At 47.1% G+C, this 17,630-nt stretch overlaps 1 protein-coding gene across 6 annotated transcripts in view; it reads left to right on the top strand.

Moving 5' to 3' along the window:
* The window catches only part of GARNL3 (GTPase activating Rap/RanGAP domain like 3), a 146,637-nt gene that overhangs the window by 87,810 nt on the left and 41,197 nt on the right, over positions 1–17,630 (top strand). For all 6 annotated transcript variants that reach the window (XM_046022178.1, XM_046022175.1, XM_046022174.1 and 3 more), the window contains 7 exons: positions 639–702; positions 2,690–2,716; positions 8,753–8,828; positions 9,480–9,578; positions 11,033–11,136; positions 14,949–15,057; positions 16,952–16,997. In XM_046022178.1, coding sequence (XP_045878134.1) covers positions 639–702; positions 2,690–2,716; positions 8,753–8,828; positions 9,480–9,578; positions 11,033–11,136; positions 14,949–15,057; positions 16,952–16,997 — 525 coding nt within the window. The remainder of the gene's footprint in view (positions 1–638; positions 703–2,689; positions 2,717–8,752; positions 8,829–9,479; positions 9,579–11,032; positions 11,137–14,948; positions 15,058–16,951; positions 16,998–17,630) is intronic.

The following is a 17,630-nucleotide window of genomic DNA, read 5'->3' as shown; positions in this document are numbered from 1 at the left end:
CATGGAAAGCATTGAGCAGGCTGCCCGACATTATAATAAGTACCCTGTAAGTGTTAGCTATTACTATGTTTACCTTACAAATGCGGGACTCCTAGATGAAAGGGGCCTTGGGAGCATGTGTTTCAAATCCCTGTTTTACCTCTAGAAGAACTTAGGCTCAAGGAGGTTCACATTCTAACGTGAGAGGACCATCTTGTTAAGGAGGGCCTTTTGTCCTTTGTCCAATTCCAGAGGAATTGCCAAAGGAAGAAAGAAATGCCAGGTAGTGTACTTGTGTTTCATTTGATCATTAATTGCTACGTAAATATCAATGAACCACTTTCTCGATAAATAAAAGTAAGAATCTTGGAGGCTAGTCAGGCTGTCTGAAACCTGCTCCTGATCGTCCCTTCCTCTCCTATTAGACAAATGTCATCAAGGGCCAGTTATATAAGTAAAGTACGTGTGGTGTTTGGTTACTCTCATGTATTCATTCATTGAGTACCCTGGGTTATCACTGATCTCCTGAACGCCCAGCCCTGCAGGGAATCCAGCTGTGATTTTTCTAGGAGATATTATTTCTTTTCTCTGAAGCACGGAGACTCGCTCCGAGTTAAGTTTCCACCACCCTGTGGCTCATTCTGTCCTTTCTATTTCAGTGCCATGAACCTGGACAAATTTGAGAAAGGCCCCAGAGAAATTTTTCATCCCGAGATCCAAAAGGTAACAGATTTCTGTGTCTCCTGATGGTAGACATCGGATCACAGTGTTAGATGGGAATGGACAGAGCATTGGTGATTTCTCAGCCTTGAATCCAAGCCTAATCAGAACCACCTGTGGGGCTTTGAAAACAATCATCATAAAGAACCTTACAGTTGAGATTCTCAATTGTCAAGGGGAGCGGGGATATGCATTTTCCAGGAGTTTCGTGAGTGATTCTGAGGCATAACTGCATCTGAGAAAAAAAGAACTCTGTGGTCCTTGATCCAGGAGCCAAAATGGTGTATATTCAGAGGGACCTTATTAGCTTAAAAGCCAGTCTTTTTACAGAGTGATGGGGAATTGTGTGGAGGGTGAGGGTTTTTTTAAAAATACTAAAGCACAAACTATTTATTGAGTTCTGACTCACATAGAACACTATGCAAGATACCATAGGGAATAGAAGGTATTCAGAATCCATCCTGTTTTCTCAAGCCCTCCTGCTAAGGAAAAGCAGTCTGCCGTGGGAGGAAAAGGTTGAGAGTCATAATCTAGGTAAAGGGCATTAGAAAAATATCAGCCAAAATTTGTCTTGTTTCTATTGATATGGCTTTGAAGTTCCCCCTTGAAACTTACACATGCCGCCATCACCTAGCGCCAGCCACGTGTCAGAGCTAAGCTTCGGGGAGGCCAAGGCCAGGTGATCAGGAAGAGGCTGGAGAGGCAGGTGGGAATTCCATCCAGGAGACAGCAGGGAGCTGTGGAGTCTTGAAGTGGAGGAGCATCGTGCTTAATCTGCTTTCCGAGGAAAAAACTCAGAGGGTACGAGGAAGATAGGTGGGAGCGTGAGCAGCCTTTGCTTACATACCTTTAAAATAGTTAGCTTTTAAAATAAAGTTACCGCTTTTCGGCTTACCCCCAAATACAGAGCGTTGTGAATCCCTGTATCCTCTGTTTTCACGTAATGTTTAAAATAGTATTTGTGTCCTGACTCAACCCAGAAGGAATGGAGGCCAACATAGGTGCGTTCGGTTAAACTGTACGCAACATGAAACCGTGCGATGCTTAAAAACTAATTCTTGATACTGAATTTTAAAACGACTTAGAATTATAAATACGCCTCTATCCATGTGCCTTTTTTACTTCATCTGTATAGGCTTTCGTATTTTTAATCCTTCCCTTCTTGGAGTCTTGGCGGGACCCCCAGACATGGGCCCGAAACCCTACATCTTTCTGCCTCCTCGGTGTGGGCCTCTCTGCTTTCCCTCTTCCACGCAGTCAAAGAGGACAAGAAACAGGATATGGCAACCTTCTGCCTCTTTATATCATAACTCTGCCTGTTTTTCACCAAACAAAAGACACCTTCCACTTTCCCGACATCTGTGTTTTGACTCCCTTTCCCTTCACGAGGGGCTGCCCACACGCTTTCCCACCATCCCGGGTGTGTGAGCGTGCACGTGTGTGTGCCCCTCCATAGTGGTGTTTTCACTGCTGCCGCCGGCTTTCTGTCGCCGTGCCCGAGGAAGCCCTGAGCCACAGGTGCTGGGGAGAAGAGGAAGGGAAAAGGTCTCAGATCCAAAAAGTAAACAGAAAATAAACCACATTATAAAGAAGGCATCTTTCCACCAAGCAAGAAGATGGCTGGTGCTATTTAAAAATGTCATTCGTCTGCTTCTGGCTGCTATACCATAGTTACATTTTTCCTGGCCAAAATCTTTCCAGAAGCAACCTGTGAGAAGCTAGCTTTAAACAGATCGGGAAATCTGGGTGTCTGTGGGTTTCTTCCGGTTGCTATACTTCGTCTTTGTTTTCCGAGAGTTGTGCTCTAATGTGACTCTCCCAGATGACCAGGTAGTTGACAGAAGTCCGTACAACTAAACTGGAATATTTTACGCACCTCTGGGGGGTGGGGGTGGGGAGCGGTATCCAGGGGAGCTTGGCTTTCACAGAAAGTCAAAATAAAATCGTCACTGTTAAGCATGGACGTAACTTTCAAAATTTGGTTTGACAGGACTTGCTGGTCCTTGAAGAACAAGAGGTAAGAAATTTTATGAGAAATTTTACGTTCCTGCTACCTTCTGCCTCTGTGTTTGTAAATGTTCTTCTCCCTTCACCCCGACCATGACCTTTTCTTTCAGTCAAACCCCTATATGGATTTGCTCACTGAGCTTACTGTCACTGAAAGACTTTGTCGACATGTTTTCTTAAGGTATATTTCAGGGCCTCCTATGCAGCCAGCTGTAAAGATATGAAAACAAGCTACTTAAATCTGCTTGGAAATAATCAGAGTTTAGCCTCATGATCGGGGCAAGTAATGGGTTTTCATTTTCATTAAGTCAAATCGAGAGGGCGTTTGTGCTTTATTAACGTGTCCGATTTTTGGATGCCAGATTTATTTACATGCCTCCATCCCTTGTTGCCCCACTATTGGGTTTTCTGAGGATGTAACAAACATAGGGAAATAATTTTTAAGAATGCTATCAAAGGCAATTGAGTAAATTACATTTTTTGCGTATCATGCCTCTCAGTACATGGTCATACCATCCGTCCGGTTGCTCTGGCCAAACTTGGAAAAAATCCTTAACACCTCTCTTTCTCTCACACCTCATCCTTCAGCACATCCTGTGATGATTTCTTCAAAATATACTCCTAATTCAAATGTTTCTTGAGGTTTCCACCATGACTGCTCTCATCCCCTAACGCCACCCTCATCATCTCTGGCCTGCACCACGCAATCTCCAGCTTTCTGCTTCCACTCTGTTCTGTTTCTCATGTAACAGCCCAAGGGTCCTTTCAAATGTCAAGTCAGGTCACCCCTATGTTGCAGGCTGTCATGGCTTCCCCATGCACTCCAAGTAGAGCCCCAAGTCCCGACTGGGGGCCCCCCGGGGGCCTGTATGACACCACCATGCTGCCTCTCCTGTCTTCGCCACACGAGCCACGCTGACGTGCTCATTCCTTCACCTGCTCGGAAAGAGCCCCCTGTTCCCACCCCCTCAGGATGTGCCTCCCCAGACCTCCTCAGGGTGAGGACACAGTCAGTATTCGGTGGTTGAATAAGCAGATTATGTATTGATTGAGGAAAGTGTGAAAAATAACGATGCCATTAAAAAGAATGCAGGGAACCTTTATTTACTGGCATGGGAAGTTTCCCACAACAATAGTTATGGGGACGGTGGGCAGGTAGCAATTCCCAGGGCAGTACCCACAGTATATTCCCAGTCGTTTTCTAAACAAACGCGTAGGCATATTCAGTCATTTGCTCATTCCTTCATTGAGTCAACAAATATTTCCCGAGCTCCTACCGTGTGTGTCCCACGTGCTGCTTGCGCCAGTGGGAATACACTGACAAGCGAGACAAGGTCCCTTCATGGAGCTTCCAGTCCAGTGGGGTAAGACCAATGACACAACTGAACAGATGTGAACACAGTAACATGATGGCCCCAAGAGCTGTGAGGAAAAAAAACCAAAGTAGGGATATAGGGGAAGGAGTAGGTTTTTGACATGGAACAGAGTAGTTTTGTCTGAGGCAGTGACATCACAGCCGATTCCTGAACGCGTTGATATACGTACAAAGGAGCCGAAATAATGCGCCCCAGGTTGTTGGCTGGGGTTACTTTGTGCAAGGCAGTGGGGGCGTAGGGTGGGATGCTGCCGAGCAGCGGCAAAAAGAGATGTCCCCACTTTTATCTATATATCGTCCACATATGAATCACACTTGGGACGACAGACTTCATGAACTCCATGTATGATTGATAGAAGGCAAAAAATGAAAGTAAGACACATTTCTGGCAAACATTTGAAAAATACAGAAACACGCCGGGGCACCTGGGTGGCTCAGTCGGTTAAGTGTCTGACTCGGTTTCAGCTCAGGTCATGGTCTCAGGGTCCTGGGATCGAGCTCTGCGTCGCACTCCACGCTGAATGCAGAACCTGCTTGAGATTCTCTCTCCCTCTGCTGCCCGCCCCCAACTCTGCTCACTTTCTCTCTCTCTAAAATTAAATAATTTTTTTTTAAAAAAAGAGCCCTTGTTAAGTGTGTTCAAGGAGGTGTGAGCAGTGGTCATCTCTCAGCGTTTCCCTGAGGATGTGGCCAAGGCACTTTTGCCGGCTTCTCAGCTCAGAGCATTCATCCTCATTCCGCCCAATTATGCTAATAAACTACCGGCTGCAAAGATGAGCACAGAAAAAAAATTAATAAGCAGCACTAGTGAGGTCCCTGAAGGGGCGGCGATTTGGTAAAGTGTGGTCAGTGTCCTGAAACCCACGTTCTGGGTGCCCGCTGCAGAGAGAGACCTTGCAGGAGAGAGCATGGCGCCCCAGGTCACACCAGTGAGAGAAGCGTAGGAACATGTGCCTAAGAAAAATACCAAGGCATCGCCGGAAGAAGAGTTATGAGGAACCTGGGGTGTCCACTTTTGAATCAGGCCATCATTCTCGGTCCTTCTGGAATTACTGGAACTTAGTGTCCACACATACTTCACTTTCTTCCAAAGAAATGTAATTCCTAGCTTCCTATTAATTCCCAAGGATATGACTGCACTTTGGTTTATAAGCATGTTGTCTTTTGTCTCAGACCATTTAGAACTTAAAAATCAAAAGTCTCACCCAAGCAGGAATTACAAAATGACCTTATCTCTATGAGGAGTGTCTGGGCAGGGTATAAGTCCTGAGAAAACCAGTTTGCATGGATCCCCCCTACCAGTCACCTCCTTCCACGGGCCCAGATCTGGGCTTGGGACCTTGAAAGCTTCCTCTTAACCCCCAAGATCCCATGGCTGGAAGGAGCAGCCCGTCTCTTGAGGCGCTAATGATGTTAGGGTCAGCGGTTTGGTCAGATCTGTTCTTTGGTGGTCGGGTAGCCCCAAACCAAACTATTCCCTCCCAAAGACTATCTCTGCCAAAATTACGAAATCTACTACATTCCACAACACCTTGATTTCTGGAGATAGGCGAACACTCCGAGTTCACCAATGACGTCACTTGGGAAGTCCTAGAAACAAAATTAGCTGGAGACCATGTAGGTGACTTCAGGTCCCTAACAAGGCCTTGCAACGGTGGTGTTTGTGGCATCTCCACCTGAAGCAGAGGGGTCCTCAGCCAGGGTCCTGGTCGCAGGGTGCCAGTGACAGCCATAAAAATTCTTGAATGCTCGGCCCCCATGATCAGGTGGCGATGGGCCCCATTTCTGGGTGGAGCTCTCCACTTCCCTCAACCCAATACTGCACTGAGAAGACCAGGCCGCGGGGTTGGGAAGAGCGCTGGATCAGAAGTCCAGAGATGTGACTTCTGGCTCCCACTCCGCTGTCCACCTAGTGCCGCCGCGGGCAGGCTAGCCTTCCCTGGTCTTCACGTGTCCTGTCTGTAAGATGACAGTGTGGACTCAGTGGGCCGTGGGGCCCCTTCTGGTTCAAACAGACTGCTGGACCGTGGCTCGTGACCCTGGCATTGACCCAGCCCTTCTGCCCTTGGCTTCCTAGCACTCAGCTTGGCTGGACCCGATGTCGTGCCTCCTGACAGTCTGCTGGTTTGTTTCTCCAATCCGGTGGTTCTCCATGCGGGGTCCTTGGACCAGCAGCATCAGCCTCACCTGGGAACTTGTCAGAAGTACAAATTCTTGGGCTCCCTGGGTGGCTCAGTTGGTTGAGAGTCCCAACTCTTGATCTTGGCTTAGGTCTTAATCTCAGGCCCTGCTCTCTAACCCCCTTGATGGGCTCCATGCTGGGGGTGGTGCCTACTTTAAAAAAAAAAAACAAATAAATAGAAAAAAAAAGAAATACAAATTCTCGGGCCCTACCCCAGAACTGGTGAATTGGAAACTCTGGAAGTGGAGCTTAGCAATCTATTTTTAAGAAGGCTGCCAAGTGATTCTGACACCGGGTCAAGTTTGAGACCCACGGCCTTGGGCTCTGCACTGTTATCCTAAGAGGATGGTCGTGAGAGCCCACACTACTGCGTGCTATTTAAGGGATGTCGGAGAGTGCAGGATGCGCCAGAGTCTTGGAGGCAAGTGATTGCTTCATCATTTCCAGAACAGAGAAGGAGAAGCTGGCCAGTTTAGAATCCTCAAGTGGATAGAGACCCCTGACAAAATTCTAAGAAATTGCCAAAAACAAGTCGGTGAAGAAGGAGGTAATCCTTTGGAGGCAGCTTGTGAAAAATAAGTAGAATCTGACCAGTTCTGCTTCTTCTCTCGGGTGTCACGCACACAATCGTTCCGTGAATATTTACGAATCCTCTCCAGTCTACCCAGCACTGTGTGGTGGGCCCTGGAGATCCAGTGGGAAGTAAGAGGTATATGATCCCTCCTTCCCAGGATATACGTTCTCGTGCTAGAGACAGACACCTTGCACATTTAGTAGAACTACAGAGTACGGGGGCACCTGGGCGGCACAGTCCGTTAAGCATCTGACTCTTGGCTTCCGTTCAGGTCTTGAACTCAAGGTCCTGGAATCAAGCCCAGCGACCTGCTCCAGGCTCAGCGGGAAGCTGTTTGTCCCTTTCCCTCCCCCTCTGCCCTTCCTCCCACCACCCCAGCCCCCGCACACATACACTCTCGAATCAATAAATAAAATCTTTTTTTTAAAAAAAGAGTTGCAGAGTATGGATAGTGGTAAGAAAATTTAAAAAGTGCTGTGGCAGAGAGTGATGGGGAGGTGGGGGATGGCTTTCTATGGGAAGTCAGGGGAGACCCCTCTGGAAATGGGCATTTGAGCTGAGGCCTGCATGATTGGAAAGAGCAGCTGTGGAGCGGGTCCAGGTGAGGACTCCCCTTGGGCCTGTCCGCCCTCTTCCGCACTCTAGATAGAAAACCGCTCACTAATGCACGTGTGTCTGTCCCTCAGCTGTGTTGGGGACAGAAAAATGCTGAGAAGCACAGCCTTGGACCCCAGGATTTTCAGTCTTCATTTTCCCAGACCCCGCTGTCCTGAATCCCAGCGTTCTGCCTTGACTCCCCCTGCCCGACCTATGATGCAATGGCCAACGCTTTAAACACCTTTGTTCCTAGCCTACCCCATAAGTGACCACCAAGAATTCCCCCATCTGGGGCGCCTGGGTGGCTCAGTGGGTTGATGCCTCTGCCTTCAGCTCAGGTCATGATCTCAGGGTCTTGGGATCGAGCCCCGCATCGGGCAGAGAGCCTGCTTCCTCCCCTCTCTCTCTCTGCCTGCCTCTCTGCCTCCTTGTGACCTCTGTCAAATGAATAAATAAAATCTTAAAAAAAGAATAAAATAAAGAATTCCCCCATCTAGCGCTGCATCAAAGGGCCTTGCAAAAGTTGATTCTCTCCAACCTCAGATATTATTTTATTATAAAATACTTCAGATATACCAAAAAAAAAAAAAAAGAGAGAGAGAATAATGTGGAGATCTATAAACCAGTTATCCAGCTTAAGGAAAAAAATATTGAAAGTACCGTTGGGCAACCTGACTCCTTTGTCTCTCTTCCTACAGAACCTATCATCTTGCGTTTGGTATTTATTATCCCCAGTGGGTCAGATTTTAATCTTGTGTTTAAAGTCGAGGGTAGTAGACTGGACATTTGTACTAGCTGTTTCTTGATTTCCTTCCCCCTCCCTCACATATCTGTTTTGTGACTTCTTTAAGAACTGGGAAAACGAGGTTTTAGAATAAATTGCCTCCATTTTCCACGTCTATTCCCAAGAGCCCACAAGATAGCAGCCTAAGATCCTTGTGTTCGGTTTGGAATTACACCAAGCTCTCCTGTGTTAACTGGTCAGAACATGGCACCAGACCTGTGAGCTCCTGCTGGCTCTCTGCGGCGGTTTGCCCCAGAATGGACCTAGCATCTTACAGAAGCCGTTAGTAATGAAATTACCAATGAATTAACTCACATCAAAACAGAGAGTTTCAACCATAAGCCCCCAAAACCTACAGAAATAAAGGAATGATCTTGTTAATATCGGACAGCGTTGAGAGGGAAGAAAGGAAGTGATGCCTCGAGTATCCATCCTGGTCTCAGGGGTTCTCCTAAGCGATGAACAGCACATCTCGTAACTGTATGCTCTGATGATAAAGCTTACATCCAACACCCGTTGTTGTCTCCTTGTAAGGGCTCTGTGAATTTCAAGTTTGGGGTTCTCTTTGCCAAAGACGGGCAGCTCACGGACGATGAGATGCTCAGCAATGGTAAGTGTCCCTTAATTTGTCTGAGCCCCTGCCCTGCCTTGTTGCGGTTTTGACAATCCAGACTGAACTGACCTGTTGAGTTGGAGTCCTTAATACAAAGAAAAAGCCGGTTGTTTCGTGAAATTTTAGGGTTAATTTCCAAGCAAACTTTGTACTTCGACAAATATTTACTGGTCACCAGATTTGTACTGGGCCCTGGCGCCCGACAGGGAGTCTAAGTGGAAAATGACACGGGATGTGAAGAATTTGGTTCTACGTCATAGTTCAATAGCAAAGGAAGGTCTCCGATTTTTATGATTGGGAGAATGATAAAATGGTGCCATTTTCCATTTTTCTTTAGAACCTTTCATGTTAGATACTTATTCATTATTAAAAGAAGCAGTTCCAGTGTTTTCCTTCTGCAGTACTAACCCCTGGTGATCCCCGTGTGGCAGCGGGAAGGTGGGTCAGTCTAATTCGTGCTTGTCCTTTCCTCGGAATCCTGGGAACTGTGCCATCTCCTGTGTGGCCTCTGGGAAGGAAGTGTGACCTCTCTGTTCTGTTCGTCTGCTGCCCACATCTTTAGAGCCTCCTCATTCAAGTGATTTCCGTGCATATTTAGAAAAGACGTTCTGATTCTGTACTTTCTTCCCACTTTACCTCTCCCTACAGAAATTGGAAGTGACGCTTTTCAAAAATTTTTAAATCTTCTGGGTGACAAAATCACCCTAAAGGGCTGGACAGGCTACCGCGGCGGTCTGGACACCAAAAGTAAGCTCACCTCCTGATCTCTTCTGTGGTCATTTGTGTAACTTCTAACAGCCAGCCGGATCTGGGTTTGGACTTATACCCAAGCTGGGGAAAGAGACGGACAGGGAAGGGTAAGAAGAGCGTCACACCCAGTCTGACACAGGGTGGCTGGACACATTCAGGGGCTCCACTGAGTTTTGCAAAACCAAGTCAACTTCCCGTTCCCTTGGTGTGTCAGACCATGGTCTGCCTGTGAATGCTTACTGTTGAGTGCTTCCGCGTGCCAGGGCTGTGCAAGGCGCTGGGACGTAGCAATGGATAAACCACCGCGGTCCCTCCCTTTCTAAGATCTTATAGTCCAGGGGATAGCACAGACACCGAACAGATCATTATGAAATGCCTGAGCAGAGTACTTGGAGGAACAGAGAAGAAAAAGTACAGAGTGCCACGGGAGCATTTTATCTGATCTAGGGGATGAGAGAAGGCTTCCCTGAGAGAAGATGAGAAGGAGCAATTTGAGTCCTGAGGGGAGAAGAGAATTCTAAGCCAGAAAACATTTGTGAAGTCCCTGAGTCAGGAAAGAGCCTGACATGTTCTAGAAACTAAGAGGGCATCTTTATGGCAGAGAGACTAGAGAAGAGGAGGGAGTGATCCCACAAAGTCTTGGAGATCACATGAATAATTTTGGATTTTGTGGTAAATGGAATTGGATGGCATGAACGGGTTTTAATTAGATGCGTGGTGGGATGAGGTTGTACTTTGGAGCTGAACTTGCTGGCCAAGGTGTGGGCAGCGGTCCAGCAAGGTGCGTGGGCACATGGTGAACACGTGCAAGGCTCGTGAGGTCACCAGCCCCGGGGCCAGTACTCAGCCTCTCTGTCACGGTCACAACCACCATCTGCTGACCCTCACTATGGCCAGGCACCCCGCCAAGCACTTTACAAGTAGAATCTTGGACACATCCCTAAGCGTTAGATACTGATTTTATCCCCATTCTCAAATTAAGAAACTGAGGCTGCAAGAAGGTGAGGGGACGTGTCAAAAGGAACATAGCTGAGAACTTGAACCCGGTCTGCCTCCCTCCAGAGCCCATGTTTTCAGCCACCATACCGTTTGCTAGTGAGCGCACTTGCTTTGTTTTATGGACAGGATAAGTATCTGTACATCATCTTGTGTTAATCTGGCCCTGTACACCAGGAATGGGTGGCGAGGAACTATAGCACGTTCTTTTTTAGCGAGTCAGACAACAGCAACTGAGCTTAGAGTGGGAAGGAAGAGGGCTCTCCACATGGGCAGGATCCTTGTATCAGTTGGAGAGTGAGCCATACTGTTGCTTCTGCTCAGGTGGATAATCCAGAATGATCTTTGTGAATGCACTCACTGAATGCTGTATTCCCCTAACCGGCAAATAAAGACCATTCCCTCAGGGTCTCAGAATTCTCTGTGCCTACTAAATGCGTGTTTGTGTCTTACAGATGACACCACAGGGATCCATTCAGTTTATACTGTATACCAAGGGCACGAGATCATGTTTCACGTCTCCACCATGTTGCCATATTCCAAAGAGAACAAACAGCAGGTACGTGTGAACACAGGCTCTTTGAGAACACGCAAAGATCGAATAGTGTCCGAAACGAGGAGAAAGCATCATCGCTCTGATTTCATACCCTTAGAAACTCTGTGTGTTAGTATATGAACTGAACCTCGGGTACCAATGTAGGGATATTCTTTACAAAATCTGCGTATTTGGACTCTCAGTGAGCCTTGGGAAGAACTGTCCTCACCGGTGTCCCCTTAAAAAAGGGAGCAGTGATAACGTTGTGCACACGTGTCTGTGTGTGAACGTGTGCGTCTATTTGCCTGCGTGAGTGTGGTTTTATAGACTCAAAGTGTTTTGCGTGGACGTTGCCCTCATTCTGTGACTTCTCATGTGCTCATTCCGTTGGAGACTTCCCAGGACATAAAATAAGCAGACCCCGAGCGATGGTTGGCAGGCGTGTTTCAGGTTAACGCAGGAGGTTAACGCAGGAGTTCAACACCAGGTGTCTACATGCGCTGGGCCAGGTTGGGGGAAAAACTACCTGAGACACTCCTGATGTACCCCAGAGATGGGCCATTTCCAGGAGAAAATTTTCCAATGTGTGGGGTAATTCAGACCTAACAAAGACACATGCTGCTGGTTCTTGAAGGATTTTGGGGGGTGGATTTCCATGCCACTTAACTTTCGATTAGCTGCTTCTCCCTTTTTTAAGCATTGAAGGCATCTGTAGAAATAAATGTCACCAATAGGAGTGGACAGCCGGCCAGCAAAGATCTGTGAGAAGTGAGAACCCAGAGAGGGTTGTGATAGACCAAGAAGGCCTGTTTTTCTGAGCCCCTGTAATTCTTAATTTCACTACGACTTCAGCAAGGGGGAAAGACACAGCACAGACCAGACCACTAAAATGCAGTGTTCCAGTCGTGAAAGATCAAGGTGCTTTGGGGACATGGCAGGGAGGGGCAGGGAGAGCTGGTCCTATTGGACGGTCTGGGGCCTGGAATAGGGAGTTGGTGGATTTGTCCCAGAGGCACTGGAGACCCACTGGAGGTTGTAAGCTTGTTCTGGTCTTAGAGGGCTCCCTCTGGGAAAAGTCAGGTGGAAACAGGAAGTACTCCGGCCCAGGAAGACTGCTTGACGGCTGAGGTCACTTCCTGTAAGGTGTCCTCGTTTGCGTGGCTGAGGCTGCCTCAGCTCCTGCAGGAGCTGAATCTCTTAGGATCCTAGGATCACGTGCAAAAGAGGAGCTGAGCTGACCTTCCCAGTCATCATGAGTCATACTGACCTGTTACAGTTCAGCAGTGATATCACAGAACTTCCACGCAAGTGTTTGACAATCCTCCTCCTCCTGCTTCCATTCTGACCTTTTCGGCCTTGTGCAATCACCAGTTGCCCACGTCTCGTGACAGATGGGGCATTAGCCAGAGAGACGGGAGGAAAGAATGTGACAGCTCAACCTTTGCCCAGCTCTGAAGACTTTAACCTTATCTCTTTGAGGGGCTGTCCGTATGTGAGGGTCAGTCGTGAAACATCTCCATGTGGGTTCTCCACTGGCCCAGCGCCTGTAGACGTGAGGAAAATGAAAACTTTGAAACTTGTCTCTATCACCAGGAAGATCATGCAGGTGGGCAGAGAGACACGCGCAGGACGCTAGTGAACCTCTAGTGTGCCCCGTCAGGGCAGAGCAGAAAAGAACCCTTGACCATGAACCTCTCTACCTCGGGGGCTCAGCGCAATAGACAAAAAGACAAGGGGCAGTCTGGTTCGTAAAATTTTGGTGCTTATTGACCTCCTAACATCTAAAACACGAGGGGAAGAGTCTGAGCCGTATCCCAAATCTGACATAAAGAAGCCAGTTCTCACAGTTTCTAAGCTCTGGTATCCCCGTGACATCCGCCTCTCTTCTCTGTTGCTGAACCAAACCTTAATGGTGAGTGGAGAGGTTGATATGTGCCTCTCTGGGACCTCACCTTCCTCCTAATGTGTCCTAATGTCCCCCACCACCACCATCTCCTGGTCTCCCAGCTCCAGGGCCCGCGGGCAGCATCTATTACCAGAAGAAAGCCTGGGCTCAGGGGCCCATCTGGGCCCAGTTCTAGGCCCGCCAGAGCTAGCTCTGATCTTGGGCGCATGGAGAGCCTTGCCTGGCCCAGGGCACAGTTCTTGGCCCTCTTGTCTCCTCGTCCTAACTCTCATTCACCCCTGCCCCATGATCTCCCCTGGTCTCAAGACTTTAGAGAGATTTTATTAGCTAGTGACACTCAAACGTGCATGTCCAGCCAGAACTCCCTCCAGAAGTCCAGACTGGGGTGCGCAGCCTTCTTCTCGACGGCCCCCTGGACTGGACGCCTCAAACCTCACGGGTCCAATACTGAACTCTGGCCTCCCGCGGCCTTTCTTATCTCAGAGGAAGTGCTGGGTCATGCGGTAATCCTGTGTTTGGGAGTCAGCCTGTACCATTCTCCCCAGCAGCCGCCCCATTCTGCATCCCCACCAGCGGTGCGCGACAGTTCCACTTTCTCCACATCCTTGACAGCACCTGTTATTCCCAGGCTTTTTGTGTTTTCTTTGGTTTTGTTTTATTTTGGAACAGCTCTCCTAATGGGTGTGAAATGGCAGCTCGCTGCGGTTTTGGTCAGCAATATGGAGGATCTTTTCCTGGGTTTATCACATGATCTTTCGAGAAACATTTATTCAGCTCCTTTCCCCATTTTTAAATCAAGTTATCAATCAAGTTATTAATCAAGTTATCTGACTTGTTGTTGAGTTACAGGAGTTCTTTATGGATAGAACCCCTTATTTGTAAATATTTTCTCCTGTTCTGTGGGCTGCCTTTCCACTCCTTTGGTGTGGAAAATGCACAAAAGCTTTCAGTCTTGATGTGGTCCAGTTTATCTCATTTTTCCTTTTGTTGGGTGTGCTTGTGGTGTCAAGGCCAAGAAGTCAGTGCCAAAAATAAGGACTTTCTGAGTTAAATTGAACTGAAATTATTAGAACAGCTCTAAACCTTCATTTCTCACTTGCAAAAAGAGAGTAATGTCGAATACAAATCAACGGGGATCCTGTTCTCCAGGAGCTTACAGTGTTTAATAGGGCACACGCTGGGAAACCACGAACAGTGAATCACTCCGTTTGGCCGATTAAGCAAAGGTCTAGGACAGGGGTTGGCGAACCACAGAGCATGAGCTAAATCTCACATACTGCCTATTTTGTTAAATAAAGTTATCGGAACACAGCCATGCCTACCCAGCTGCTTTTGTACTAGAACAGCAGAGCTCATGGTTGTAAACTGACGATATGACCTGCAAAGCTGAAAATATTTACTGTCTGGCCCTTTACAGAAAAATTGGCTGACAGCAGATCTAGGAGATCATTTTTGAAAGGTCAACTGAGGTCAGATTAGGTCAGCCCATTGTCCTCACCAAGTACATCTTTCAGAACTAGCTAAGGCCTTTATAAACGTATACATGTGTAAGCCCCCTCCCCAGGGAAATCTGATGCAGTGCCTCTTGTCTGGGGCCCTTGAACGTCAGGTTAAGGAGATGAAGCAGGAGTGACGGTGGACACAATCAGAGCAGCAAAACGGGAGAGAACGGAGGCAAGGAAGCTAGTCAGGAAGCTGCGACAGAAGGGAAGACAAGAGGAAATGCAGATCAGCATTGGGCAGGGAGCAGAGGAGATGGATAGGAGAACGCGGATGCCGGGCTGGTAAAACACGGGAGGCAAGTTAAAGATGGCGGAAGTGTAGGGCTCTGTGGTCATTGCAGTTTGCCATAGTGCATTAGTGTTTTAACCCTGTGAATCTATCACGTTTGAGCGACCTCCTTGATGACGTTACTTATGCTTACATCTAGGTGGAGAGGAAGCGCCACATTGGAAATGACATCGTCACCATTGTGTTCCAGGAGGGAGACGAGCCTTCTCCTGCCTTTAAGCCTTCCATGATCCGCTCCCACTTTACACGTATCCTGGACCTGTGTGAATGAGTTTAGTGAACCGTTGGTCGGCCTCATGGGACTAAAATGACCCTCAAAACTAATCTGACAGTTGACTTGCTCGTCGTCGTTGTTTTGCAGCGCTAGATTTTTGGAGCCACTATTCTGGACTTTTCCCTTGGGGTTGTATTCTGCCCTCCTCTTCCTCCGTCCACTGGTATAATAGATGGATTCATTCTCAGAGAATTCTAGGTTCTAGAATCTCTTTCCTTTCCTCAGGTAGTCTATGAAGTAAGGAAAACCACCTACCATCCATCAGTAGTAAATGACCTAGCATCATAGGTAGTGAACCCTCTGGAGAAATCTGCTTTAAATAAAAATTTGAATGGAACTGAAGTTATTAGAATTCAGCTAAATTTAGTTAAGTAAAAATTTGCAAGTTAAAATAAAAAAGCCAAAATAGTGTTTCTTTGTTGATTCTAAATCCTGGAGATAGCTACTGTATTACCTCTTGAAATTTAAGGAATGATGGAATTAATCATATTTTCACTCACTTTTCCCTCTGCTTCCTTAAATCCCTGCTTGGCTCATCCCGCTGGCAGAGTCCTGCTGACCTTCTCTGTAATGTCCACGCTCAGCTCAGTCAGACAGGCACAGGACGTGAGCTTGGCGAGCCTGATGGAGGCCATCATGGCCTTGTTGCTTTGGGTCACAGGCCACAACAGTGAGACCCAATCCTGGTGTCTCCATAGGTTATACATAGTGAGTAAAAGGCAGCTATCAGGCATTTCCAGGATAAATTCTGGTCTAGATATTCATGTTCCCTGGAGACTCCAGTAAAAATGTTGGGAGACAGGACCATTGTCATTCTGGATCATTCTGGATCATTGTCAGGATCATTTTGGAAATAGATTGCTCTGCCTGCTTTGACTTACTCATTGCAACCTAACAATATAGTATGTAAGTCCTTTAAAAGTGGGGAATGGCCAAATTTCTTCCAGGAGAGCAGGGGAAAAAAAAAACATAAGCACCTACACTTCAATAATAATGGTTTTTGCTCCTGTCCCTGCTCATCGAGCGATATTTTGCTCCATTCCCTGGGATTTAGGGCCCCTGTTTCCCCTTTCCTGCAGCAGTTCTTCTTATAAAAGAGAAGTTTTCTCCAAGTACCTTGCAGGGGGCGCGAGGGAGGTGGCCCTTTGAGTGACCGAGAGGTGATCATCGTGTTTAAAATTTCCTTTACTTGTAACTTTTAGATTTGGGGCTTGACACATTTGTTTCTGGAAAGGGACAGGCAGAGAGTTCATGCAGGTTCTTTCCTCTGAGTGCAGGACTGGAAACACTTTGAGGGACTGATGGACCTTTCAGCCCTGGCAGAGGAAAGCGGAGGGTGGGAGCTGGCAGGGGAGGAGGAGGAATAGGAGAAAGAAAGCTGGACAAGGTATTTTAGCACCTGACAACAGACAAGTAGTTTGAGCTGAGAGGCTGCCATCAGCTGCACTGTCAAAGCCAGAAGGAGAGGGAAGGTGTGCGGGGAAATATTTAAATTGCTTTTATTTTTAAAATGGGTGAGAGGAAATCTATGTCTGAATTGATAGTGGGATGTTTCGTATTTCCAAGCAAAGGAATTGCTCTTTTTGCCTGGTTGGCTGCTTAGCTGAATGGTAGCTGTATGTACGTTGCTTTCCTGACAGATTGGGAGACTAAGCTCTTTCCCCAGAGGATGAGCACACGGAGGTCGAACTTATGCCTTCCTGAGCTGTCTCTTAAAGAAGTCAGGGCTCCGTTTCCACCAAAGAGTGACAGATGCTTTGAGCACAAAAGTGCAGGTCTAGGATGATTCTGCACAAGTGATTTCAAGGCACAAGCCCTTGACAGTGAGTTTTGGCATTGTTGATTAATTTCCTTAACCATCACTACAGATATTTTTGCCTTAGTGAGGTATGATCAACAAAATGACAATTACAGGTAAGTGATGACTTTCTCTGGGTTGCTTCTTCTCATTCTTGTGTTTACTTGTTAATTTAGCATTCATTCGATGACTCTTGATATAATGTATTTGTTGATTGATTTGATGTGAGTGTCCTCACCTAACAGAACTTTCTTCAAGGCCATCATCTCTTTGGGAAAAACTTGTTCCATATAGTATTGCCCTGTGCAGTAGACCCAAGGGTCAGGGTCAGTTTGGAATTTTATTGTACTCTAAAACGGGCACAAATTTGCCATGTTTGATCTTGACCAGAGCACCCCCTTTCCTAGGCCATGTCCTGGCCCAGGTATCCCTCTGTTCTCAAAAATTAATCTGTTAAAAGGAAATCGTAATGTAAAAAGAGTGTGAACTTTGAGCCAAATAGACTTGGGTTGGAATCCAGCTCTGTCACTTATTAACTTCCTGGTTTTGAAAGAAGTGTTTATCTTCTCAGAGTCACAGGCCTCATCCGTAGGACGGAGTAAAGGTATTGCTACTCCCCTGGCAGGTTGATGAGAATCAGTTGATGCTATGTATTCAAATACCAAGTATGCTGCCTGGTGTGCAAGGAGTGCTCAGTGGTGGCCTTTGCTATTATTCCTGGTGTTCCTGACCTTGCCCACAGCTTTGTA

The sequence above is a fragment of the Meles meles genome, chromosome 11, assembly GCF_922984935.1.
Source record: "Meles meles chromosome 11, mMelMel3.1 paternal haplotype, whole genome shotgun sequence".
Classification (NCBI taxonomy): domain Eukaryota; kingdom Metazoa; phylum Chordata; class Mammalia; order Carnivora; family Mustelidae; genus Meles; species Meles meles.
This window is presented reverse-complemented; position numbering and strand designations above follow the sequence as displayed.